Source organism: Herpailurus yagouaroundi, unplaced genomic scaffold (genome assembly GCF_014898765.1).
Source record: "Herpailurus yagouaroundi ecotype Mexico unplaced genomic scaffold, PumYag 194, whole genome shotgun sequence".
Classification (NCBI taxonomy): domain Eukaryota; kingdom Metazoa; phylum Chordata; class Mammalia; order Carnivora; family Felidae; genus Herpailurus; species Herpailurus yagouaroundi.
Window position 1 is genome coordinate 1292270 of NW_024412425.1, and position 26008 is coordinate 1318277.

Genomic DNA, 26008 nt, shown 5'->3' on the forward strand with positions numbered 1-26008 from the left:
GAAAATAACCTAGGAGAGCAGCTCCCATGTGGGCAGTAGCGCATCCCGATCGATCCTTTCAGTGCCCCTTCCACAGATGGGGAAGCTCGAGGGCCGGGCTCTCTTTGCACAGATCCTGGGCCTGCGGGGAAGGGAACAGGGTGGACCCAGCGCTGCCTACCAGCACCTTAAAGTAGGGGAGCATGTGTTATGCACTTAGAGCATTGAATTTATACCAAGAAGGGGGATATGTGAGTGGAGCTATTTTTTGGAGGAAATCGAGGCCCACGGGGGATGTCACAGGCTTAATACCACGCAGAGGGTAAATACCGTGCAGGAGGGTTCACATCACAACCATGGGGGTAGGGGCGTTTTTTATTGCCATTCCTCCCCAGCAGATGGCAGTACAGAGCCAGGGCCTTATCCCAACAGAAGAGCCCCCCCCCCCACGGAGCCACCGCTCTACAGGGAAGGCAAGGGTGTGGCCAGGGGGTGCCTCTTCCCAATTCACACCCAGAACCCCCACAGGCAAGCAGCGTTCCAGATGGAAGAGGCGAGGCCAGGATTTGAATCAAGGACCAGGTCCTTCCAGGGCTGGGATAGCTTCCCAAGGACTCCACAGGCACCCGGAGAGGAAGGTTCTCGTTCTGGGGGAAGCCCCGGCCGCCGGCGGCCCTGGCGGTCACTTCTTCTTCTGCACGTGGCCACAGTCGTACTTGCCGCGCACGATGGTGAGCTTCACGCCGGGCAGGTCCTGGGTGCGGCCGCCCTTCACGAGCACGACGTGGTGCTCCTGCAGGCTGTGGCCCTCTCCGGGGATGAAGCACACGGCCTCTTGGCCGGTGCTGAGCCGCACGCGGCAGCATTTGCGATTGGCCGAGTTGGGTTTCTTGGGCTTCCGGGTGAACGTGCGCAGAACCACGCCCTTCAGCTGCGGCCGGCCCTCCGTGGGGCCCGGAGGGGCAGGCGGTCGCTTCGGAAGCCCCCGGCGGTGCATCTGGTTCAGGGTGGCCATGGGGCGGGCGGCCCCGAGCTGCGGGACCAGGGCTAGGCCTGGAGACACACAACCGGGAGGGCGCAGGAGGGTTATCATCCCAATGAAGGCAACGCATAAGGCTTCTAGGCCCTGTTGCGAGCACTTTACAAGGACGGATTTGTTTACGTCCAGAGGTGGTTGCTAGTATTAGCAAAAACGTTTACTGAGCAACCGCCACAGGTCAGGTTCTATCTTAAACGTTTAACGTGAATTAACTCATTTTATTCGCAAGGAAGATACTGACTTTAATGCTGTTTAAAATCAGTAACAAACACAGACTCAGGGGCGCCTGGGTGGCTCAGTCGGTGGGGCGTCTGACTTCAGCTCAGGTCATGATCTCATGGGTTGATGGGTTGGAGCCCTGAGTCGGGCTCTGGAGCCTGGAGCCTGCTTCGGATTCGGTGTCTCCCTCTCTCTCTCTGCCCTTCCCCTGCTCATGCTCTGTCTCTCTCTCAAAAATAAATGAAGATTTAAAAAAAAAAAAAAAAAGCAAACAGATTCACACCATGTCACGTACTGTTCTATGCATCGTACCTGTATTAACTTGTGCCCGCCCCACAGCAACCCAGTGGGGTGTTTCCAGGAGGTGTCCCTCCTCCTCCCTGGCACACTCATTTCACACACAAACTTTATGCTCCCTCCACATCCAGGGAAGGCCCTGGCTCATGTTCTGTGTCTCATATTACAGCAGAATCCTCAAAGGGGCTGAGACGTTCCTAGGAGTCTCTTCCTAGTGGCGTGCCCTTGAGTAAGACTGCCGCTCAGTGGCCTCACTGTATCACAAACACCATGATCAAATCTCCCTCCTGAGTATGGTGTGTAAAGGCTGCCACGAGGGACGCATATCGAGTCAGCTTGGGAGAACGAATATTGTTAAAATGTCGATACTACCCAAAGCAATCTACATAGTCGATGCAATCCCTATCGAAATAACACCAGCATTCTTCACAGAGCTAGAACAATCTTAAAGTTTTCTTTGTATTATTTTTTTTTAATGTTTATTTATTTTTGAGAGAGACACAGTGAGAGCAGGGGAGGGGCAGAGCGAGAGGGAGACACAGAATCTGAAGCAGGCTCCAGGCTCTGAGCTGTCAGCACAGAGCCACACACGGGACTCGAACTCAGAAGGGGGAGATCATGACCTGAGCCGGTTGGACGCTTAACAGACTGAGCCATCCAGGCACCCCAAATGATCTTAAAATTTGTATGGACCCACAAAAGACCCCAAATAGCCAAAGTAATGTTGAAAAAGAAAACCAAAGCAGGAGGCATCACAGTCCCAGACTTCAAGCTGTATTACAAAGCTGTAATCATCAAGATAGTATGGTACTGGCACAAAAACAGACACTCAGATCAATGGAACAGACTAGAGAACCCAGAAATGGACCCACAAACGGATGGCCAACTAGTCTTTGACAAAGCAGGAAAGAATATCCAATGGAAAAAAGACAGTCTCTTCAGGAAATGGTGCTGGGAAAACTGGACAGCAACATACAGAAGAATGAACCTGGACCACTTTCTAAGACCATACACGAAAATAAATTCAAAATGGGTGAAAGACCTAAACGTACGAAAGGAACCATCAAAATCCTAGAGGAGAAAACAGGCAACAACCTCTTTGACCTTGGTCACAGCAACTTCTTACTTGACATGTCTCCAGTGGTAAGGGAAACAAAAGCAAAAATGAACTATTGGGACTTCATCAAGATAAGAAGCTTCTGCACAGCGAAGGAAACAATCAGCAAAACTAAAAGGCAACCGACAGAATGGGAGAAGATATTTGCATATGACACATCAGATGAAGGGTTAGTATCCAAAATCTATAAAGAACTTATCAAACTCAACACCCAAAAGACAATCCAGTGAAGAAATGGGCAAAAGTCATGGATAGACACTTTTCCAAAGAAGACATCCGGATGGCCAACAGATACAATGAGAAGATGCTCATCATCAGGGAATGCAAATTGGTGCAGCCACTCTGGAAAACAGTATGGAGGTTCTTCAAAAAATTAAAAATAGAACTACCCTATGACCCAGCAATTGCACTACTAGGTATTTATGCAAAGGATACATAAATGCTGATTCGAAGGGGCACATGCCCCCCAATGTTTATAGCAGCGCTATCGACAATAGCCAAAGTATGGAAAGAGCCCAAATGTCCATCGACTGACGAATGGATAAAGAAGGGGCACCTGGGTGGCTCTGTCGGTTAAGTGTCCAACTTCAGCTCAGGTCATGATCTCTTGGTTTTTGAGTTCGAGCCCCATGTCGGGCTCTGTGCTGACTGACAGCTCAGAATCTGGAGCCTGCTTCAGATTCGGTGTCTCCCCGCCACCCCCCCCCCCCCCACTCATGCTCTCTCAAAAAAAAACATTAAAGAAACATTTTTTAAAAAGATGTGGTATATCCACATACACACAATGGAATATTACTCAGCGATCAAAAAGAACGGAATCTTGCCATTTGCAACAACATGGATGGAACTAGAGTGTATTATGCTAAGCAAAATAAGTCAGCCACAAAAAGACAAACATCATATGATCTCACTCATACGTGGAATTTAAAAAACAAAACATATGAAGATAGAGGAAGGGAAGCAAAACTAAGATAAAAACAGAAAGCGAGACAAACTATAAGAGACCCTTAAATACAGAGAACTCAGGGCTGCTGGAGGGGGTGCAGGGTGGGGAGGATGGGCTAAATGGGGGGGAGGGTCATGAAGGAGGGCACTTGTTGGGATGAGTACTGGGTGTTATATGTAAGTAATAAATCACTAAATTCCACTTCTGACATCATTATTACATTATATGTTAACTAACTTGGATTTAAACTTTTAAAAAAATTAAGAATTAAAAAAAAATACATATCAGCTGAATGAATGAGCCAAGCGCTTTGCTTGGATGTCTCACCCACGGAATTTAATAAGTACCTGCTGAAGAAATCAGCAACTGACCCAAACTCCTGATGCCCCCTGACGACGCATAGTAGCCCCCAAGGCAACCACTTCCCACCTCTTCCCCCCCGCAGCCCGAGCTCTGCTAAAACCCACCGTGTATCCATCCATCCCTAATTTAACCCCTGATTCCCCCCGGGGCTGCGGCAAAGGCACACAAGTCCCGGCGGGGATGGCCCTTATCCTGCTGCGTCTCTGCAGCTCAAGCCCCTAACTTACCATAATTTAGGGACGTGTTGAGGCCACGGAGAAGACCGGACCAGGACATCCCACCGCCTGCAGGGTCCCTGTGTGAGGGGATATGAGCATCAGGAAGGAAAAAGGAAAAAGTGGCCGTAGCCGGACAAGGGCCCAAATTCTCCCCACCACGTCCTCAGAGCCTTCTGATTAAATCCAAGGAATTTCCTCGACGGTCTAACTGCAACCCCACACGTTGCTGACAGAAATTCCCTCGGTAAATGTAGTTTCGCTCTGAGTGGGCACCCAACAACCTCTCCCGCCCCCCGCACACAAAAGCAGAAGGGAAACTGAGGAGAGGGCCCGGGAGACTGGTAGAACCCAATGAGTTCCATCAACTTCACCGACCCTTGCAGGGTCCGCAGGCACGCCGAATCTGCCTCTTGCCCCTTCCGGAGGTCACCCCGGCAGGGATTGGCTGGTTCTGCCTCCCGTGCACGCTGAAGGGGCGGGGCACAGCTGACGATTGGTCAACAAGAGAGTCAATCACAGTCGATGTTTCTCATCGCACTGTATTTGAGGCTCGAGAGGCGCTCACCCCATCCAGGGTCTGATTGGCAGGACGGCTGCTTTGCAATTGGTCTAAACGCGGAGGGGGCGGGACGAAGGGTGCGTGACTCCTTGTCCCCTGTCCAAGATGGCGGCGTCCATGGCGCGGCGCTTGTGGCCTTTGGTGGCTGGTCGGGGTCTTCGTTCCCGGAGAGGCTGCATCGGCAGCCATAGCCCAAGAAGAACTTTTGCCACGGAGAGACGAGACCGGAACCTCCTGTACGAGCACGCGCGCGAGGGCTACAGCGCGCTCCCTCATCTGGACATGGAACCTCTGTGCGCATGCCCGGAAGAGGCCGCGCGCGCCCTGCAGCTCCGCAAGGGGGAGCTGCGGCCCGAAGACCTGCCCGCGATCGTGAGTGCGCTTGCGCCGGCCGTCAGCTGCGGGGCGGAACGGGGCTTGCGAGATACTGTCCAGCAGGAGGCGAAACTACTGCAGGAATTTCCGTTTCTTCCCAAGTTTAGCCAGTATGTTGTGCTTGGCACCCATAGATGTGCCAGTTATCCACGGAGTGCTAGGGCCCTACTGTGTACCCACCCACCATGCGCCTGTTCCGTAAAGCGTACCGAGTACCTACTTTGCGCTTAGGAACTTAACTACGTGCCGATGTTCTCTGTGCTCCAGCCTCCTGCCAGGCTTCCTGAAGACCACAAAAGAAAATAGGGGAGGGGGAAGAAATTGAGGAACAGGGATGTGAATTAGACGAGGGTGGAGAGGGGGTTGCCTCTGGAGAGTAAGAACCCTGCACCTGCCCCACAGGTAGCAAGCATTTAAATAATTATTTAATTAATGGTTCTGCCGAACAGCTGCTTAGGAAGCATCTACTATGTCCCAGGCTTTGATAATGAGGTGGTGAATAATATAATACTACGTGCCAGGGAACAAGAAGCAGAGTCACCATTATTACTAGACCTTGGGAGCAACCCAAGTGCCCACTGACGGACGAATAGATAAAATGGCCTACGGTACACACAGTGGGATATGATTCAGCCTTCCAAAGGGGAGGAAATTCTGACACATGCTAGAACATGAATGAACCTTGAGGACATGACGCTAAGTGAACTAAGGCGGTCACAAAAAGACAAAAGCCGGATAATTCCATTCACGCAAGGTACCTAGAGTGGTCCAATGCACAGAGACAGGAAATAGAGTGACGGTTGCCAGGGGCTGGGGAGAGGGGAACAGGGAGATAGTGTTTAATGGGTATAGCATTTCAGTTTGTGAAGATAAAGTTCTGGAGATGGATGGTGGGGATGGCTGCACAACAGTGTGAATATACTTAGTGCCGTTGAACTGTACTCTTAAAAATGGTTGAAATGCTACACTTTATGTATTTTTAAAAATTTTTTATGTTTATTTAGTTTTGGGAGAGAGACAGAGCATGAGCAGGGGAGGGGCAGAGAGAGCGGGAGACACAGAATCGGAAGCAGGCTCCAGGCTCTGAGTTGTCAGCACAGAGTTCGTGGGGCTTGAACTCACTAACTGCAAGATCATGTCCTGAGCTGAAGTGGGACGCTCAACCGACTGAGCCACCCCGGCGCCCAACTTTATGTATTTTTTTAAACGTTTCTTTCTTTATTTTGAGAGAGAGAGTGAGCAGGAGAGAGGCAGAATCCCAAGCAGCCTCCGCCCTGTTAGCACAGAGCCCAATGTAGAGCTCGAACCCACAAACTATAAGATCATGACCTGAGCTGAAACCAAGAGTCGGGCACTTAACCGACTGATTCACCCAGGCGTCCCATAAAATGCTGAACTTTGTATTTTACCACAGCTTCTTAAAGTGCTGGTTTAGCAGTCTTGAATTATTTATAACCCGCTAATGGATCACATCCCACAGCTCGAAAAACACTTCTTTAGGGCATGAAATGTGAAGAGGAAAGTGGCATGTGGCTTTATGGGCAATAACAAGACACGTGAATCGTTCCTAGGGGCACTGGGGGGCTATGGGTGCCTCCAGGCAGGAGAGGGATTGTGTAAGAGCTCAGGCTGGATTGGAGGAGGTGAGCCTGAAGGCCGGGAGGATAGCACAGCGGTCCTCGTGGCCGATGACAGGATCTGGAGCAGAGAGGGGCAGGAGTCAGGGGATGGGAGGAGGACAGACGCGATGGACGTTCAGGAGGCAGAAACGTCGGGCCACGGAACCTGGCCACAGGGCTGGGGTGGCATCCGGCAGGAGGCTCAGGGTCCTGCGGCCGGGATGGGAGTCTGTGGGGCTGTCCCTGGAGGAGGAGCAGATTCGGGAGGGGGATGTTTTTCCTAGAGTTACTCTTGCGCATGGTGAGTGTCCAGGGGACATCCGGGGGAGCCACCCAGTGGGCAGCAAACCACCTTATGGCCTGCTCCCCCTCCCAGTTGCCAGCCCCGGGGAGGCAGGACAGTGCTGTTTGCACCATTTTGTCAGAGGGAAAACCGCAGCCAGAGAGGACAGAGGGGTTTGCCCAGGGCTGCGGGCTCACAGAGGCACCTCAAGGCAGTAGGTGTGCCCGCGAACCAGAGCTGAGCCTGCTTCGTTGGAGGGGACGGGTTGAGCGCGGCAGCCCCATAGGACAGAGGCTGCCTCTCTCTTCTCTGAGACTCAGAGGTGAGTGCTGGCGGGGCCTCAGCTCTGTGCCCCTCAGTGCCTGGGTCCTTTCACCCTCCTGCTCCGCGTCCCTTAGGATGCTGTCCGGTTTGGCTGTGCTTCAGAGCCTGTCATCCAGTCCAAGGGGAGTGAGAGAAAGCTCAGCATGGGGACTTGTCTTCAAGGAGGTGACCCAAGAGTCACACTTTCCCCTTCCACTCACGTCCATTGGTTGATCTTGGACACGTGAGCACAAGCAGCTGCAAAGGAGGCTGGGAAATGTGTCTTACGTCTGGGCAGCCGTGTGCTTTACATCAGGAAGCCTAGTACAGAAGGGAACGAGGAGAGCCTGGCTGCTGGGCTCCAGGTGGCCAGCAGGGGGAGGCTCCAGCGAGAAGGGGCAGGAGACAGTGGCGCCTTCACCCCTTCCCTCCTGTGTCCTCCCCCAGATCTCAGCATGGCAGGAGCTGAGGCAGCTGCGGGAGCAGATCCGGAGTCTGGAGGAAGAGAAGGGGGCCGTGGCTGAGGCAGTACGGGCCCTGATGGTGAGCGGCAGGGGAAGGGAGGGGGTCCTAGGTGGGTGAGGCTTCACTATGTTGATTTGACCTCAGTTTCCCCGCTCACAGCCCAAGATGGCCACGTAGTACCGTGTCTCTTCACATGACTGCCAGAGGCAGAAAACAGGACTTCTGTGGCTTGAGTAGTCTTGGGCTAGACAGCCAAGAGCATCTGCCTCAGGGCGCTGAAAAGAGTAATCATAAAAATAATAGCAGCTGTTTATATAGCAATCACTGTGTGCCAGGCACTGTTCTAGATGCTTTCCTCCTCTGAACCCTCCCAACTCTGTGAGACAGGAACAATACAAACCCAATTTACAACCAGGCTCCCAAGAGGTTAGCATGTGCCTGAGCGTCGCAGCCGGAAAGTGGGCGAGGCAGGATTCGCACCCAGGCACCCGGGCTGCTTTTCGCCAGTCCGCTCGAAGGCCGACTGCAAAACTAGTTACACCTCCCAGTGACCCTCCTACGTAAGTGCCAGGCCCCAGACTACGTGCATCACGGGCAGGCAGCCAGTGACCACAACAAAATTGGTCACAGTTCACGTTCCATGAGTGCCAACTCATCTGCTCGGGGAAGCCATTCAACAGCCCTGCTGGGGAGGTCCTGTTATCCCCTTTCACAGGTGGGAATACCGAGGCTCGGAGCAGACGAGAGATTTGCCCAAGGGACACGGAGCGGGTAGGCACCCGACATTCAGACCCGGGTCTGCCTGATACTGCCTGTCGCTCTGCCTCGAGGAAGGTTCAGGTTCACCAGCTTTACCGCTCCTAGCCTCGATTTTCTTATCTACGCAATGGGAAGCATGCCGATGCCAACTTCACGGAGCAGGTTGTGAAGAAATAGGACCGCGTGAGAGCCGTGTGAGAGCAGGGACGGGCTCAATGGACAGAGCTGCGGGTGTGGCTACTCTTCCATTATCTTGCCTCCTCCCAGCTTTACTGAGAAACTGAGGCACTGAGGGGAGGAAGGTCTGTCCAGCCAGGCACCCACAGAGCAAGGAATTCACCCCACCCCACCCGGCCCTGTTTGACCTTTCACCTCTCCTTTCTTCCCTCCTCCCCGGCCCCAGCTTTACGAACTTGATCACCCCCTCCGTCTCTCTTCTACCAGGTCAACCGGGACAACACTCAAGTGCAGCAGGTACTCCCAAGGGCCAGTGTCCTGCCCCTGGGGGGAGTGGGCAGGTGCCACGGGGGTCGTGATTCCTACCTTGTGACCAAAGACAACAAACAGGATTAGTGATCCAAGTGAATCTGTTGGTTCCTGAAACCTAAGAGGCTGGCTTATATCTGGTTCTAGTTCCCCCTTGTTCCCAGACCGGCTTTCTGCCCTTAGAGAAAGGGGAGGCGGGGTGGGGCCCGAAGGGGACCGCTTCCCTGATCGCTGCACCCCTGGTCCTGGGGCTCGGATCACGTGCCTGTCTTCGAGCCAATCGCTGTGGCCCAGGCAATAGAATGTTCTGGTAGGCCAGGCCTGAGTCACGGCCCCCTGGACTTGCCATGTGGTGGTGAGGTGAGGTGAGGGAATTTCCCAAACAGAAATTCAGGATGTTGGGCCGAAGAGAGAGTGGGTGCCGACCACAGGGGTTGTGCCGGCAAGGTCCAAGGTCAGACTGGTTGAGGGACCCCCCCCCGCCCTCTCCTGGACTGACCCGGCTTGTCCCCCTGCCCAGGACCCCCAGTATCAGAGTCTGCGGGCCCACGGCCGAGAGATCCGCAAGCAGCTCATGGTCCTGTACCCCAAGGAGACTCAGCTTGAAGAGGAGTTCTACCTGCGGGCGCTGAGGCTGCCCAACCAGACCCACCCGGATGTGGTGAGCGCGGTGCCGGGTGGCGGGGGAGCCCAGGGGCCCGCCAGGGACCACCCGCCCCGTGACTCCCGTTGTGTCCCTGCAGCCCGTCGGGGACGAGAGCCAGGCCCGGGTGCTCCACGTGGTCGGAGACAAGCCAGGTGGGCCAGCCCCCAGGCCCGGAGCCGAGGCTGGGTGGTGTCCCTGGGGTGTGGGACGTGGCCGGTGCCCCCCTCCTCCTGCCTTCTGCCCTGTGTGTATATGGCATTCTGTCCCTGGCTCGCTTTGGCTGTTTCCCTTGGGTTTTCCTCCCTGACTCCGGTCTCTCTCTCTCTCTCTCTCTCTTTGGCTCTGACTCTCTGTACCCACCCACCTCTTTCTCACCTCCTCCTAACGTTCTCTTCCCTTTCCCTTCTCTCTCCTTTTCCACCTCGGCTCCTCGTCTCTCGCCATCTCTCCCTTTGCCAGTCCCGCCTCTGCCGCCCTCTCCTCCCTCTCTCTCTCTCTCTCTCTCTCTCTCTCTCTCTCTCCCCTCTCTCCCCTCTCCCTTTCCCTCTGTCTCCCTCGCTCCCTCTTACTGCCTCTCCCTCCTGCTGGCTCTCTCATCCTGTCTGTGTCCCCGTTCTGTGTCTCTCTCCCGACTCCTTATTCCACCGCTTCTCATCCGGATCCAGCATTCTCCTTCCAACCCCGGGGCCACCTGGAAATCGCGGAGAAACTTGACATCATCCGGCAGAAGTGAGCTCCGCCCGCTCGCGCCCCCTCCGCCCTCCCCGCCCTAGCAGCTGGCTCAGCACCAGGTGTGGAGCCGCCCGGGCCTCACCCCGCATGAATGTTTGATGCCCGGTCCCCCGCCTGGCACCTGGCCTCTGCCTCAGGGTGCTCGGGTCCCCCTCTTCCCCCACCAGCCCCGGCCCACACACACCCGCCTGTCCGCCCGTCTGTCTCCCAGGCGCCTGTCCCACGTGTCCGGCCACCGCTCCTATTATCTCCGTGGGGCTGGGGCCCTCCTGCAGCATGGCCTGGTCAACTTCACCCTCAACAAGCTCATCCAGCGGGTATGGGTCGGGATGGGAGGGCTGCCTGGAGGGGGTGACATCGACAGTGACTCAGAGGGCTCAAGACGGGGAGGAGGGCGTTCCCTGTGCTCCAGCCATTATTTCAGAGCTTTACGTGTATTACCGACACATTTAATTCTTATAGCAACGTTATGAGGTAGATGCTCTTATTCCCACTTCAGGGATGGAGAAATTAAGGCCGGAGAGGGCGTCACTAGCCCAAGATCTCACGGCCGCTGCTTGGACCCGGCCCTAGGGCCTGTGCCTGGGACCTCACCACCTGCCGTAGTGTAAAGGAGGTGTTGCTCGAATGGGAGGGGTTGGGGGGGGCTCAAGGCATGGGCTGTTGACCGTGGCCTCAGGCCATTTCCTGAGGGCACTGGGGAGCCACAGAAAGCTCTAACTACACCTCCCGCTACCCTGTGTGGGATGCAGTGAGAGGAAACCGCAAAGCACCGACAGAGAGGGCCCCGGCGGCAGGGACACCAGGGTCCCGAAGCCAGCTCCAAGCCTACTGGCTCCAAGCCAGTTGAAGCCTCCCTCAATCTCCTCTGAGGCGGAATGGGTTTTGAAGGACAAGCGGGAGTCACTGGCCCACTCTGCAGTGTCCCTGGTCTGGTGGGGGTCCTGGCCGTGCCCTCACCCCGCCCCCTTCCCCTTCACAGGGCTTCACTCCCATGACAGTGCCAGACCTTCTCCGGGGAGCTGTGTTTGTGAGTGCCCCCCGCACCCAGCTGCGTGCCAGGCCCTGTTCCGGGGACCCCAGGCGTGAAGAACAGCCTGTCTCCCCTGCAGAGACGGCCCTGGGACTGGGTTGAGGGTGGGCAACCCCAGGTGCTTCCTGGGGAGGAGCGGGGCTTGTTCCTGCAAAAGGAGGCTGAGGTTATCTGTCCCCTGACCTGTGTGGCTTGGCCTCCTCCCCAGGAAGGCTGTGGGATGACACCAAATGCCAACCCATCCCAAATTTACAATATCGACCCATCCCGCTTCGAAGACCTCAGCCTGGCTGGGACAGCAGAGGTGGGGCTCGCTGGTAAGCACCTGCCTGGGGGCAGCAGCAGGGATGAGGATACCTCCAGTGTCCTCAGAGCAGGAGGGATTGTAGGGGGATAACCAGGAGCATCCTGGGGGTGACAGCTGCCTGCCTAGGATGTCTCAGTGACCCCCAGGGCCAGCCTGTACAGTTGTGTAGGTTGTTTACTGCACAACAGTACAGTGAGGATCCAGCCCCATGCCCTGACGAGAGGTCGTGTCTACCAGAGAGGACACCTTTTCTAATTGTCACAGAGATTTCCTGTGGATGGTGGTGACCCATCCTGGCTGACACATTCTGTTTCTCTCTCCTCCCAGGCTACTTCATGGACCACTCCGTGGCCTTCAGGGACCTGCCAATCAGGTGATGTCCAGTTCCTTTATTTATTTTAATTTTTTTTTAACGTTTATTTATTTTTGAGACAGAGAGAAACAGAGCATGAACGGGGGAGGGTCAGAGAGAGAGAGGGAGACACAGAATCCGAGACAGGCTCCAGGCTCTGAGCGGTCAGCCCAGAGCCCGACACGGGGCTCGAACTCACGGACCGCGAGATCATGACCTGAGCCGAAGTCGGCCGCTCAATCGACTGAGCCACCCGGGCGCCCCGATGTCCGGTTCCTTTAGATCTTGTCCCCCACTGTGACATTCCCTCTCCCCTCCCTGACTCTACCTCCCCTGCCCCCCCCACCCCGGCCCAGGATGGTTTGTTCCAGTACCTGCTACCGGGCTGAGACAGACACAGGGAAGGAGCCATGGGGACTGTATCGAGTGCACCATTTCACCAAGGTTGGTGTAGCCGCGACCTGGGGGGGAGGGCTCACTCCAGTGGCCGGGGGCCTTCTGACTCCTGTGCCCGCTGCACTGCCCCAGGTGGAGATGTTCGGGGTGACAGGCCCTGGGCTGGAGCAGAGCTCACAGCTGCTGGAGGAGTTCCTGTCCCTGCAGATGGAGATCTTGACGGAGCTGGGCCTGCACTTCCGGTGCGGAGAAGGGTGGGGGTGAGGGAGGAGGGATGGGCTGGCTAGGTGCTCCCCACCTTACACGCCCTCATCACCTCCTCTCCCTCCGCCCCCTTGCCCCGTGTCAGGAATACACGCGGGATACGTATCTGTCAGTCTGTAACCTCCCGTGTGGGACCATAGGACGGTGACAGCAGCCTGAGTGGCGCAGGGCGCCCCGGGGATGGGGACCCGGGCCCCTTCCCTCTCGTGGCTCCCATCCCTCGGTGTTGCCTCATCGGCACTTCACCCCAAGGGGCTCCTCACTGCCTGGGCTCGGCGGGGAGGGCGGGGGCGCCCCCTTCCCTTTCAGGCAGGACCTGGTGGGTGGCCCCACGCCCTCCCATCCTATCCGTCACACCTGGCTTCCAGAGAGGCCGGGCGATGTGGGCTTTTCCTCTCGGTGACCCGTTACAGACCCAGGGTGCCGAGAGTGGCCCCATGCCCACTCTCCTCCCCGTCCTCCCCCCACAATCCGCTCCCCTTCCGCCTTCTCCACTCCCCCGTGCCTCGCCTCTGTGCCCTCTTCGCCACCAGCTCCTCCTCCTTTTTCGCTTCCATTTTCCTCTTTTTTGGCTATCTTCTCTTCCATCACCCCCCCCACCGCCTTCTCCCTCCTTCCCCTCCTCCTCCACCACTGCCGCCACCTCCTCTTGCCTCTCACTGACCTCCGCCACGACTTTCTCTTCCGCCGCAGCGTCCTGGACATGCCCACCCAGGAACTGGGCCTCCCCGCCTACCGCAAGTTCGATATCGAGGCCTGGATGCCGGGCCGCGGCCGCTTTGGCGAGGTGAGCCCCCGCCGCGGTGGGGACGCAGTGGGGGACCAGGACCGGACCCCCCACAGGTGATCCTCTCAGCCCACCCCTCCCCGCACCCAGGTCACCAGTGCTTCCAACTGCACGGACTTCCAGAGCCGCCGGCTGCACATCATGTTCCAGAAGGAGGCCGGGGAGCTGCAGTTTGCCCACACAGTAAGCGCCCGCCCCCCCCTCGCCTAGCCTCCCGAGAGCCTCCGCTCCCTGAGGCCCACACCCCGTCGGCCTCTCCGGGGCAGGAGAGGTCGTCGCGGACGCGAGCACGCCTCTCCCCCAGGTGAACGCCACAGCCTGTGCCGTCCCTCGCCTGCTCATCGCCCTCCTGGAGAGCAACCAGCAGGAGGTGAGCGGTGGAAGGATCCCACCCAGGGAGGCCGAGGGTGGAGGCCCGGGTCAGTGGCAGCATCCTGAGGCCTGCTCTGTCCCCAGGACGGCTCGGTCCTCGTGCCCCCTGCCCTCCAGCCCTACCTTGGCACCGATCGGATCACGGCCCCCACCCACGTGCCTCTCCAGTACATCGGCCCCAACCAGCCCCAGAAGCCCAGGCTCCCGGGCCGGCCCGCTTCGAGCTGAGAGCTCGCCGCCATCGGTCAGCAGGGCTGTTGCCGCTTCCTGGAGCTCAGGGGACCCTGGAGACCTGGGACCCGTTTTCCTAAGCCCGTCCTGACATCTGCATTCCTCACACCGGCTCCGTGCCCGGGCCCCTTTCCTACTTCCGTACTTCCTCAGAATCAGCCGGTGACCCTGTTGTCACTGGTGGTCCCAGCCTGCACTGGAAAGCAGGACGCCTGGGGATTTAAAGGTTGTAGGGATGGGAGAAGGAGAGGAAGAGGCCTCCAAGCGTCCTTCCTTCTTCCCTCCCCCAGTACTTAGCAGAAAAGTCCCCAATAAATGGTCAGAACCAAGGCCTTTGTGGATCTGTGAGCAAGGGAGATGACCCTGGCTGACCTGCGGGGGTGCTGGGCAGTTGGTCAGAGGTACTAAACCATCATAGGGTCTGTGGCCACAGGGACCATGGCCAAGAGTGTCCAGCAGCCCCCAGAGCACACAGAGGGCAACTTGGGGGCCACCTCAGGAACTGAGAGGGTGCGAGGCCTCTCCCTTGCTCTAGGACGAGGGGCACCTTGCACTGACCCCAGTTTCAACCTCGCTCCCCCATCTCCACTGCAGGGGGTTGGGGGGGGTGGGGTCCAGTAGGCAGCACAAACTCCACGAAGCAGAACTCGTTCTTCCCCTCGCTGTGCCTGTCTTGGTACATGGAACTGCCTTCCCGGTTCTTCAGGCCACAGCCCTTCGGTCCCTCTCTGCTCCCTTCGTGCCCACGTAGGTCAGACCCTGGCGGCTCCTTCTCCAAACCATTACCAGAATCCACCCTTACTGTCTTCCTCCCCAGTCTCTCCCTGGTCCCTCCCCGGTCCTGTCCACTGTTTTCTCCCCATCTGGAGAGTCACGACAGCCCCTTCACCATCTCCTCGCTCCCCCGCCCCCACGCAGCCAGAGCGACCCTGCGGACACCTTTGTCTGGTCACATCCCTCCCCCGCTTGGAGCCCTCGTGTAGCTCCATCTCAGGGGAAAGGACAGAGCTGTCCCCGTGATCCAGAGCCCCGCATGGTCTGCCCCCTGCCTTCCGTTTCAACCCACCTCCTCTCTCTCGTGCTCTGATCTTGCTGTCCTAACTCTGCAGACTCATTTTTTTTTTAATTAATCTTTATTTATTTTTGAGAGAGAGAGAGAGAGACAATGTGAGCGTGGGGGAACAGGGAGAGAGAGGGAGACACAGAATCTGAAGCAGGCTCCAGGCTCTGAGCTGTCAGCACAGAGCCCGACGTGAGGCTCAAACTCACAAACCACGAGATCGTGACCTGAGCTGAAGTCAGACACTTAACTGACTGAGCCGCCCAGGCACCCCAGTCTGCAGACTCATTCTTGACTCCGACCTTTGCGCTGGCTAGTCCCTTCTGTGGCTACTCTTCCCCTCAATCTTGTGTGATTGCCTCCATTTTTATGACTCAGGCCTTAGCCCACATATCACCTCCTCAGAGAGGACTTCCCTGGCCGGCCAAAGGAAGAGCCGCTCGCACCGTGTGATGCAGGCGTCTGTGGTCATTTCCTCCTTCCTTATAGGCGCGGAGTTGAGCGTTGTGTCTTCCCCTTCTCAAACGTCGGCCCCGAGAGGACGGGGAAGTTTGCCTGCTTGTTCACCGCCATCACCCGGGCTTTCTGAGAGGGCGGGGCATATAGTAGGTGCTCAACAAAAGCTACTGGACTGAGGGTGCTGGGGCGGGTGTAGTTCCCAGGGCCAGACACTGTCTAAATGACCTTACGCACCCGTTATGTATTTACCCCTCACCTGTGGGGCAGGTGGCCACCCGCGCTGTCTCACAAAGCATAAAACCAATCCTAGAGAGGTCTGGCAGTTTTCCCAGGCTGCACAGCTGGCCGTGGTGGAGCTGGGATTCAGGCGGAACCCAGTCACCACCTCTGCGGAAGTAGGTTTAGGACCCCCAAATCTCCGGATGAGGAAAAGGCCAAAGAAGGGAAGGAGTTGCCTGAGGTCTATCTGTGAATGGCTGCCGCTGGATTCGAACTCAGGTCGCCCTCCCCGTGCAGCCTTAAGCTCAACAGACCTTGTCTCTCGTGTCTCTCTGGGGGAAGCACCCTCCCTCCATGCTGACGCTCCGGGACCATTAGCTGGAAGAGGAGCGGGTGCGGGACGTGGGTCTCCATGAATAATTGAGGGTCTCCGGCGGGTGGCCGCCCGGCAGCTGTCACCCCGGCGCGGGCGGGGAAGGGGCGGTGATGACGTCACTTCCTCCCCCGCGGGGCCACTGGCGCGGGTTATAAGGAGCTGCCGCGCCGTCCGGCGCGGCGCCGGCGCCGAGCACCCTGGTCCCGACGCCCCACCATGCAGAGCCGCGGGCCCGCCTCCGTGCTGCTGTTGCTGCCGCTGCCCCTGCTTCTGGCGCTGCTGCCGGGGGCCGGTGAGTGCCAGGAACTGGAGAGGACACCTCTGCGGCCAGCTCAGGGACCAGGGACTGGGGGTGCGGGGGGCGGGAACGGTGCACCCCTTGGGGTTGGACTAGAGACTTCAGGGGCTGAGCTTCCAGGTAGGGACAGTGCACCTGGCAGGTAGGCTGGGGAGAGGACCGTGGATCAGCACCAAGGACAGTGCCCGCGGGGTACCGAAGGTACCAGCACCCACCTCCTTCTTCCACAGCCACCGCTGCTCCCTTGGCGCCAAGACCTTCCAAGGAAGAGGTGAGGAGTGCAGACCCCTTGCCCTGCCTCATCTTCCCCAGACCCTGGCCCTCCCTGACCGGCCTCCATGATCATCTCCCTCCCAAACTTCCCACTGCTCTCATTCCTCCCGTCTGCCCTACCCTCAACCTCCCCTCTGACCCTTCACGCCCAGCTGACCCGCTGTCTGGCAGAAGTGGTCACAGAAGTGCTGACGCTGGGCCAGGCCCAGAGAAGCCCCTGCACAGCTCTCCTCCACAAAGGTAAGGAGGGCCCAGGCCCCAGAGCCTCTCGGGGGCCCCCACCCCACCCGGGGTTCCGGCCGGGGCTGCCTGGAGGAAAGGTGGTCTCATCCCAGGGCCCCCTTGCCTGGGCTGGCACGGCACGCCCGGTGTCCCGTCCGGCCTCCAGCCCCACCCTGGGGGGGTCCCTGCAGAGGTACGGGATGGGCGCAGAGAACATCCCCCAGACCTGACCCTCCTCTCCCGGTTTTGGGCAGCCCCCCTGTGGGGCCTCGGGCAGGCCCCAGAACTCCTCCAGGTCCGGTTCCCGATTCTGCTGCACAGAGAGCATCCTCTCTCTTTCCACCAGAGATGTGTGAGACAGAGCCCTACGGCTGTGTGTCCACCAAAGAGAAAGGCCTACTGGTTGGGGATTTCAAGAAGCAAGAGGCTGGGAAGATGAGGTCCAGCCAGGAAGCGAGGGATGAGGAAGAGGCAGCCGAGAGGGCCCACAAGTCTGAGGTGCGGGAACAGACCATCCGCGAGCAGCTCCATAGCCAGCTCCACCAGGAGGAGGAGGAGGAGGAGCAGGAGCGGGAGGAGGAGGAGGAGGAGAGGAAGAAGAGGGGGCCCGTGGAACCCTTCGAAGGCCCGTGGAAGCGGCGCCCAGAGGGTGGAGGGGGGCCCCACAAGCGAGTGGCAGAGCAGGCCAGTGACGAGGAGACAGCCCAGTTTGAGGCCGAGGAGAAGGGTGTGCAGGTGCTGGGCACGGGCCACGGCCTGTGGCAGGAGGCCGAGGCGGGTGGAGGAGAAAGGCACGAGGACTCGCCGCATCACCACCGCCTCCGCCAGCCAGAAGCTGGGCCCAAGCAGGAGGAGAAGGAAGAGGCTTCCGAGAGGGAGGTGAGTGGAGGCCACGGGCAAGCGGGGTAGGCCAAACGGCCAGTGGAGTCGACTACCAAATGGGTACCAGTTGGGTCGTAAACGGCCACTGTCCACCACAAATGGACCATGGTGACCGGAACGGACACCAGGACTAGGCAGCGACATCCGAGCAAGGCCCCTGCTTGGCCAAGATGGCTTCCACACCAAGAGTACAGTAACCAAGATGGCCACCAGAATCGCGCGGAAGCGTCCGAGTTAGCCGCCACCGTAGTCAGTAACGCGCCGTCTGGCCACGTGAAAAGTGGCTGCCGTGCTCGGTTCGCTGGACCACAGGTGGACACCACTGCTGGGCCGTGGAAAGAAAGACGTCCCCATGACTGGCGGCAGCAGCCTAACCGGCCAGCACCTCACAAATGGGTCAGGGCCCCTTTACTAGCCCCACCTGCTGTCGTTGGCCGTGGCGGTCCACGCAGACTGCACCGTTGGCCACGTCGGCCAGTCTAACTCTTCCACTGCAGTCACCACCGCGGTCCGTGGGGACTAGAGGACCGCTGCCGGCTGCTGGCATGCAAACTGACATGGCCCACATTCATGGGTGACTCCTGAGGGGGCCTGCCCTTGAAGATGGGTGGGCTGATCAACCCGTTTCTGATCCCCCCAGGAGCATGACACGGGGCGGCTGGAGCACGTGCGAGATGAGCTAAAGAAGGCAACGGAGCTTCTCGGGGAGGAGATCAGGAGGGAGGGATGACCCCCGACCTCGCGTCCTCCTTCCTGACACACCCTATGGCTTATGACTGTTGACCCCCAAAGCTTGCCTAACACCCCACTCCGTTCCCCAGCCTGAAGGAATGGGGGGACAGGTGTGCCACGCGACCAGGCCCGAGGGGCCAAGTCTGAGCTGGGTAGAGGGGCTGGGCTCCAACCGACTCGGGAAACACCCGGCCACCCATGTAACCCACTCCAACCCTGCCGAGTGAATAAAGCACAAAGAAAACCGCTAAGGCTCGTGTGGCACTTGATGTTAGACAGATGGGGACCCGGGAACGGTCTCTGGTTGTCAGAACTGGGATTTTATTAAATTGGAAATCCTATTAACAATGAGGTCAGACGGGGTCATCAGGGAGAGGTTTCGAGGCTGGGGTGGGAGGTAGCCGGTTTTGGCCGCGGCCACTGTGGACCACGATGTCGTCGTATTCATCCTGGGGACAAAGGGGGCAGGCACAGGGGCTCAGGCGGCTGTCACCCTGCCTGCTGTCCAGCTGCTTCCACCCACCCCGACAGCTGGGTCTTGTCTCGAAGCCCCAGCTCGCCCAGTCATCCTTCAACTTCCCTGCTCTTAGTTTTCCACACACCACGTTCAAGGTCACCTGTGTTCTCCCACCACCACTGCCTGGGCTCCGGCCCCACTGCTTTGCCAGTACTTAGGCAGCCACAGCCACTGGGGTCTCCCTCCTCCGCCCCCTCCCTCTGCCTCTACCCAGATTCCTCGCTGCCCCCCCAACATCGTCCCTGCCCAGAGTGGGGTCTCTGCCACCTGGGTTCTCCAATGCAACCTCCTCACCGGAGGTCTCTCCCCACTGCCGCCAGGGTTGGAATCAGTGCTTCCCGGAGCCTGAGTTCTCCGACTCCTGCCCTGTGAGATCACTCCCTACGCTGTCAGCCACCATTGCCAACCAGTACCATTACCATTATCAGTCACCACAATCGAGGTCTTTTCTCTAACTCTGCCCGAGTTCCACCTCTGCCCTTGCCTTCGGTTCCCCACCACCACTACCCGCGTGCTCCCCACCACCCCTGCCCAGGTCTCCCCGCACAGCTGCCCGAGTTCTCGAATCACAGCAGCCCGAGGTCAGTCTCAACGTGCTGCCTAATGTCTCTTCTCCCCCTTCCCGTCTGCCCGTTTACCCTGACCCCCCGGCTGGGCCGCCCGGTCCTGTCCCCCCCACTCACGCCCTCGTCCCCGCTGTCACTGTCGCTACTGCTGCTGCAGGGGCCGGGTCTGTCGTCCTCGTCCTCGGGCTCAGCGGCTCCATGTGCACGGAGAAGGCGGGCGAGGATGGGGTTGGGCCGGAGCGTGGCACTACCCAGTGGGGTGCGGCCACCGTACATGCGGGCGGCAGGGTCGGCCCCTGCCCTCAGGAGAAGCTCCAGCACGTCGGCTGCTTGGGCCTCCACTGCCAAGTGCAGGGGGCTCCGGCCGCACGTGGGCTCCTGCGAGGCACAACAGAGGGGTCAGGGAGGCCCTGCCCCACTCTGGGGGCCAAGCCTCCCTGCCACATCCTCTCCCCAGGGCAGCTCACCGGTTTGTTGAGGTCAGCTCCAGCCTCCCGGAGCAGCCGGACCATCTCTGCGTCTTTGTGGATGACGGCCACGTGAAGCGGGGTATGGCCTGTGGATAGGGCGACAGGTGTCGGACGATGGGGGTGAGGGGCCTGGGCCTCAAATGCCAAGGTCCCAGGGGATGGCTTTGTGGCCTGAGGAGACTGAGTTTGGGGTACAGCTCCTGATTTCCTGGGTATGTCAAACAGGCTTCTGCAGCCCAAATGCCTACGTCTCGGTGGTCTGGAACTTACTGGGGGTGCCAATGCCCGGCTTGTGGCATGTCTGGGGCTTATGGATGAAGAGCCTGGGGGCTTTGGACAGGAGGCCTGGATCTTGGGACCAGGAGACCGAGTCTCTGGTCTTTACTTCACAAAGGGCCTGGACCCCAAATTCCTGGGTCCCGAGTAGTGAGAACCCCTCACCCTCATAGTTTTCAGCCTCCAGCTGCAGCTTCCAATCCTCCTCGCTCTCGTCATCTTCCTTCTCCAAGTCGGGGTCGGGGTACGAGGCGACAGGCAGGCGGTCGGCGTCAGAGGTGCGGTCGGGGCCCTGAGCGAGGTAGGTGTTGGGGGCTCCCCTGGCGCACCGGGGACGGGGCTGGAGTAGCACACGGGCGCAGGCGTGTGCCCTCATGCGACAGGCCAGGTGCAGTGCCGTGTGGCCCCCGCGCTCCGCCACACGCAACCCGGCACCCGCCGCGTACAACTTCTCCACTGTGGAGGCCTCCCCCAGGATGGCTGCCAGGTGAAGGGCTGTCTGCGGGAGCAGAGGGCAGGGATCAGGGGGTGCACGGAGAACCCAGTCCCAAGCCCTAAACTGTCCCCGAGGGGCTCACCTGGCCCAGGTCATTCTGCAAGTCCAGGTACTCGGTGCCAGCCGCGAAGCCTAGGAGGAAATCCAGGAAGGGCTCATGCTGATGAATCACTGCCAGGTGCAATGCCCTGAAGACAAAAACAGGGAGCAGAGCATAGAAGTCTGGAACCAACTGTCAGGAATCTAGGAGGGTCAGGTCAGTTAAGTCAGCATATTGGTTTAATCGGTGCTTTGGTTTTTAAAAATTTTTTTTAAGTTTATTTATTTACTTTGAGAGAGAGAGAGAGAGAAAGTGAGAGTGGGGGAAGGGCAGAGAGAGGGAGAGAGAGAGAGAATCCCAAGCAAGCTTCCGCACTGTAGGCGTGGAGCCCGATGCGGGGCTCGAACTCACGAACCGCGAGATCATGACCTCAGCTGAAGTCGGATGCTTAACCAACTGAGCCACCCAGGCGCCCCTAATCGGTGTGTATTAAGTAGGACTTCTACTGCCTCCCAAGACGAAAAAACAGGGACCAGATTTCCCTCCCATCTGAATCAACCAAAAAAATCTGACAAACTATGGTATAGGAAGCAACAGTTTTCCAGATACTAGTCCTCATGCAATGAATGACCATGATCCCTAAAGAGGAAACAAAATGAGGTGAGCCCTTCAACTGATTGCCAAGTTTACCGTCTTGAGAGTAGACACCGCACAGAGAGGGGCCTCGCAGATTGCATACGAGGCAAGAAGGAGGGGAGGCTGGGGAAGGCAGGCAGCTAGAGTCAGAGGACAGAGAACCCAAAAGGAGAGGGCTGAACAGGGAGAGACCCTGGGGGGTCTACAGAGGGGCCTCTGGAGTATTTGGGAGAGTGCTGATTAATGCAGGGGTGTGAAGAAACCATCCAAAAAGATTAGGGAAACATGCCCATCCCTCACAGAGACCAGGAATAATGCCTGTTCCCACCAATCAGACTAGGAAAAACCCAAGGACCTTGGGTAGAATACTCTGGAAGGTTCTTACCTCAGTTGTGGGGAATAATAAGCCCTAGATGAGGGCTGCTCAGGACCCACCCAACAAATCATGAAAGCAAAACCCCAAAGGATCAATCCGCTTACAAGTAGTTGGGTTTGTTTTTTTTTTTAATGTTTATCTACTTTTGAGAGAGAAAGAGAGAGAAAGAGACAGACAGACAGAAGGCAAGTGAGGAAGGGGGGCAGAGAGAGAGAGGGAGACACAGGATCCCAAGCAGGCTCCAGGTTCTAAGCCATCAGTACCGAGCCCGATGTGGGGCTCAAACTCACTAACCGTGAGATCGTGACCTGAGCAGAAGTCAGACACTCAACCAACCAAGCCACCCAGATAGCCCGAACTGCTTACAAGTAGTTTAACTGCATCCCAAAACAACACTCAACAGTATTTATAGGAATCCACAACTTGCTGGCCTAACAAGGTAAAATTCACAATATTTGGCATCTAATCAAAGATTACCAGGTAGGCAAATAAGCAGGAAAACATGATCCATAATGAGAAGGATCAATCAGTTGAAATTGACCCAGAAATGACCCAGATGTTGGAATTAACGAACAAAAACATTAAAAGAGTTCATTATAAGTGAATCTCAAACATTCAAAAAGTTAAGTAGAGACATGGATGATAAAAAAAAAAAAAAAGACTCAAACCAAACTCCTAGGGATAAAAACTATAGCATCTGAAATGAAAAATACACTGGGTGGGATTAGTAGCAGATTAAACACCACAGGAAAAAAAGATTAGCAAACTTGAAGACTTCACCATAAGAGCTATTCTTAATGAAACACAAGAGAACATTTTTTTTTTTAACGTTTATTTATTTTTGAAAGAGAGAGAAAGAGACAGACTGCGAGCAGGTAGGGGCGGAGAGAGACGGAGACACAGAATCCAAAGCCGGCTCCAGGCTCTGAGCTGTTGGCACTGAGCTGGTTGCGGGGCTTGAACTCAGAAACTGCGAGATCGTGACCTGAGCCGAAGTCAGACACTTAATTTAATTTTCCAAATCCACAGATCCAAGAAGCTCACTGACTCCCAAGAACAAGAAATACTGAAAAAAAACAAAAAGACAAAAAAACAAACAAACAAAAAAAAACTATGCAAAGGCCCAACATAAAAGTCCTGTTCAAAACCAATGATGAAAACAAAAATTTCACACGAGCCAGAGGCAAAACTACTTTAAGTACAGAAAAATAAAAATAAGGCAAGGGAACACAATGGAGCACCACTTTCAAGTATTCAAAGACAGTCAACCCAGAATTCTTTAACCCAGCGAAAACGTCTTTCAAACATGAAGACAAACTAATGACGCCGAGAAAACGCATCAGCAGCAGACCCGAATCGCCAAAGCAACATTAAAGAGAAGAATAACGAAAACTGAAAATAGTAACTATGTGGGTAAATATGGAAGATCTTTTTTTCTCTTGTTACTGTAAGGCTCTTCAGAAGGTAATTTGGAAAAATAGCTGACTGTTTAAACAAAAATACTAACAAAGTATGGGGGAGCTTAGGACACACGTGTAAGTGGAATGTATGGCAACACTAACGTTGAGGCCAGGAGGGGACAGATGGAAATATATTCTCTTCTAAAGTTCTTTCATCTTTTACCCTATGTGAAATGACATATAAGCCCAAAAAAGCAGAAGTCAGCAAACTTTTTCTATAAAGGCCAGTTAAAGATTTTAGGCTTTGTGGATCCTACCGTGTCTCTTTTTACCTACTCAGCTCTGCACTTGTGATACAAAAGCAGCCACTGGCAATATATAAATGACCCCGCATGGCTGTATTCCAACATAACTTTCTTTGTGCAGTCTGAAATGTGAATTTCACGTAACTTTCGCTTGCGGCAAAATATTCTTCTTCTCTTCTGATTTTTTTCAACCATTGAAAATGTAAAAACCATTCTTAGCTCACAGCCTTACGAAAGCAGATGGCTGGCCAGATTTTGCCTGGAGGCCACAGTTGGCCAACCATTTAAATAACAGAACAAAGAGAAAGTTAGTAAAGCCAGAGGGCCTGGCTGGCTCAGTCAGTAAAGCATGGTTGTGAGTTCTAGGTTGTCAGTTTGAGCCGCACGTTGGGAGTAGAGATTACTTAAAAATTTTAGTCGGTTAAGCATCCGACTTCAGCTCGGGTCATGATCTCATGGCTCTTGAGTTCGAGCCCCGCGTCGGGCACTGTGCTGACAGCTGGGAGCCTGGAGCCTGCTTTGGATTCTGTATCTTCCTCTCTCTCTGCTTCTCCCCTGCTGGCACTCTCTCTGTCTCTGTCTCTCTCTCAAAAATAAATAAACATTAAAAAGTTTTTTTAAAAAAATAGAGAACACTGTACCCAACAACAGAATATCCATTCAAGTGCACACATAATGTTCTCCACCATAAAACAATTCTCAATAAGTTTAAGAGGATTCAAGTCACATAAAGTATGTTCTCAGTCTACAATGGAATTAAATTGAAAAGCAATTTTAAAAACAAAAGGGCACCTGGCTGGCTCAGTCAGAAGATCATGTGACTCCTGATCCTGGGGTCATGAGTTCAAGCCCCGCATGGGGTGTAGGGGCTTAAATAAATAAAACTTTTTTAAAAATCAATTTAGGGGCGCCTGGGTGGCGCAGTCGGTTAAGCGTCCGACTTCAGCCAGGTCACGATCTCGCGGTCCGTGAGTTCGAGCCCCGCGTCGGGCTCTGGGCTGATGGCTCGGAGCCTGGAGCCTGTTTCCGATTCTGTGTCTCCCTCTCTCTCTGCCCCTCCCCCGTTCATGCTCTGTCTCTCTCTGTCCCAAAAATAAATAAACGTTGAAAAAAAAAATTAAAAAAAAAAAATAAATAAAATAAAAAAAAAATAAAAATCAATTTAAAAAGGGACATTTGGAAGACCTTCCAAATACCTTGAAACTAAATAACATACTTCTAAATAATCCACTGGCCAAAGAAGAAATCAAAAGAGAAATTAGAAAGTATATTGAATTAAATGAAAATGAAAACACAGTATATCAGAATTTGTGAGACTGCTAAAGCAGTACTATGGGAAATTTATAGCATGAAACACCTATATTAGAAAAGAAAGGTCTCAAATGGATAAGCTCAGCTGGCACCTTAAGAAACAAAAAAAAAGAAAAAGAACAAATTAAACCCAAAGTAAGCAAAAGAAGGGTAAGAATGAAAGAACAGAGATCAATGAAATAGAAAGCAAAAATCCAATAAAGAAAATTAATGAAACCTAAGCTGGTTCTTCAAAAAGATCACTATTTCCTGAGTGCGTATTATGGGTCAAGCACTGTTCGGTCACTGAGGACAGAAGAGTGAACACAATGAACAAAAAACCCAGTACAATCCGTCACAGGGGCCTTTACAACCATTGTCCCTTCTACATGGAGTGCTCCCCCCCCCCCAAATAATTCACTGGTCTCATTTTCCTGCTTTATTTTTTCCCAAAGACCTTACTACCTTCAGACATACCGTTTCCCTGCCTTTCTTTTATATTGTTTTCATTTTTCTGTCTTTCTTCCTTTCCTCTCTCTTTCGCTCATTCTCACTTTGTGTCTTTCTTTCCTTCTCTGACCCTTTCTTTCCTTCTTTCTCCTTTTTTCCCTCCCCGCTTCCTTCCTGTCTTCCTGTCAGTCCATCTGTCCTATCGATATACCCACCCTTGGAACGCAAACTCCACAAGGGTTTAAGCTTTTGTCCGTTTTCTTCACTGCTTTATCACAGCACCTAAAATAGGCCCTGGAACCTGCTAGTGTTCAATAAATATTTCACACGTGAACCCTGCTATAATGGAGCTTACGTTTTCTCTTTGAATGTAAGATTTTAAGATCAGTGCTCAGAAGGTAGAATCTTGGAGTCAAGGCCAAGTATTAATTTTGGAAATCTAAGTCCCAGGCTCATAAAGCAGGAGCTAAGGATCAAAGATCATATTTGGAGGTAGGAGGTGGGGGGGGGGGGGGGGG

The 26008-nt window shown here is 55.5% G+C and overlaps 4 protein-coding genes across 6 annotated transcripts in view; 2 read left to right on the top strand and 2 right to left on the bottom strand.

Moving 5' to 3' along the window:
- Positions 1–321: 321 nt before the first annotated feature.
- Positions 322–4678, bottom strand: MRPS12 (mitochondrial ribosomal protein S12). 2 transcript variants are annotated; one of them, XM_040445929.1, is made up of 3 exons: positions 4554–4678; positions 4188–4255; positions 322–1032 (listed from the first exon to the last, which is right to left on the bottom strand). In XM_040445929.1, the coding sequence occupies exons 2-3, from the start codon at positions 4234–4236 to the stop codon at positions 662–664; spliced, it is 420 nt and encodes a 139-aa protein (XP_040301863.1). In that variant the 5' UTR covers positions 4237–4255; positions 4554–4678; the 3' UTR covers positions 322–661. The 2 variants fall into 2 exon arrangements, with proteins under 2 accessions (XP_040301863.1, XP_040301864.1); XM_040445930.1 differs by having other exon boundaries at positions 4188–4595.
- A 131-nt stretch (positions 4679–4809) lies between these two features.
- Positions 4810–14476, top strand: SARS2 (seryl-tRNA synthetase 2, mitochondrial). The gene is made up of 16 exons (XM_040445928.1): positions 4810–5109; positions 7765–7860; positions 8986–9015; positions 9548–9688; positions 9771–9825; positions 10339–10402; positions 10617–10722; positions 11388–11435; positions 11647–11755; positions 12073–12118; positions 12454–12541; positions 12626–12735; positions 13451–13544; positions 13635–13727; positions 13849–13914; positions 14001–14476. Exons 1-16 carry the CDS (start codon positions 4843–4845, stop codon positions 14142–14144), a joined length of 1557 nt encoding a protein of 518 aa, XP_040301862.1. The 5' UTR covers positions 4810–4842; the 3' UTR covers positions 14145–14476.
- Positions 14477–15384: 908 nt separating this feature from the next.
- CCER2 (coiled-coil glutamate rich protein 2) lies at positions 15385–18919 on the top strand. Its single transcript, XM_040445934.1, has 5 exons — positions 15385–16553; positions 16790–16830; positions 16985–17072; positions 17401–17933; positions 18577–18919. Exons 1-5 carry the CDS (start codon positions 16478–16480, stop codon positions 18664–18666), a joined length of 828 nt encoding a protein of 275 aa, XP_040301868.1. The 5' UTR covers positions 15385–16477; the 3' UTR covers positions 18667–18919.
- A 48-nt stretch (positions 18920–18967) lies between these two features.
- NFKBIB (NFKB inhibitor beta) overlaps positions 18968–26008 on the bottom strand; it is a 7802-nt gene continuing 761 nt past the window's right edge. The window contains exons 2-6 of one of the 2 annotated variants that reach the window (XM_040445933.1): positions 21076–21181; positions 20663–20789; positions 20219–20307; positions 19869–20129; positions 18968–19117 (exon numbers count right to left, since the gene is read on the bottom strand). In XM_040445933.1, the coding sequence (XP_040301867.1) occupies positions 19022–19117; positions 19869–20129; positions 20219–20307; positions 20663–20789; positions 21076–21181 (679 nt within the window). In that variant the 3' untranslated portion in view covers positions 18968–19021. Of the gene's footprint in view, positions 19118–19868; positions 20130–20218; positions 20308–20662; positions 20997–21075; positions 21182–26008 lie in introns of both variants that reach the window. The other variant, XM_040445932.1, reaches the window with a different exon arrangement.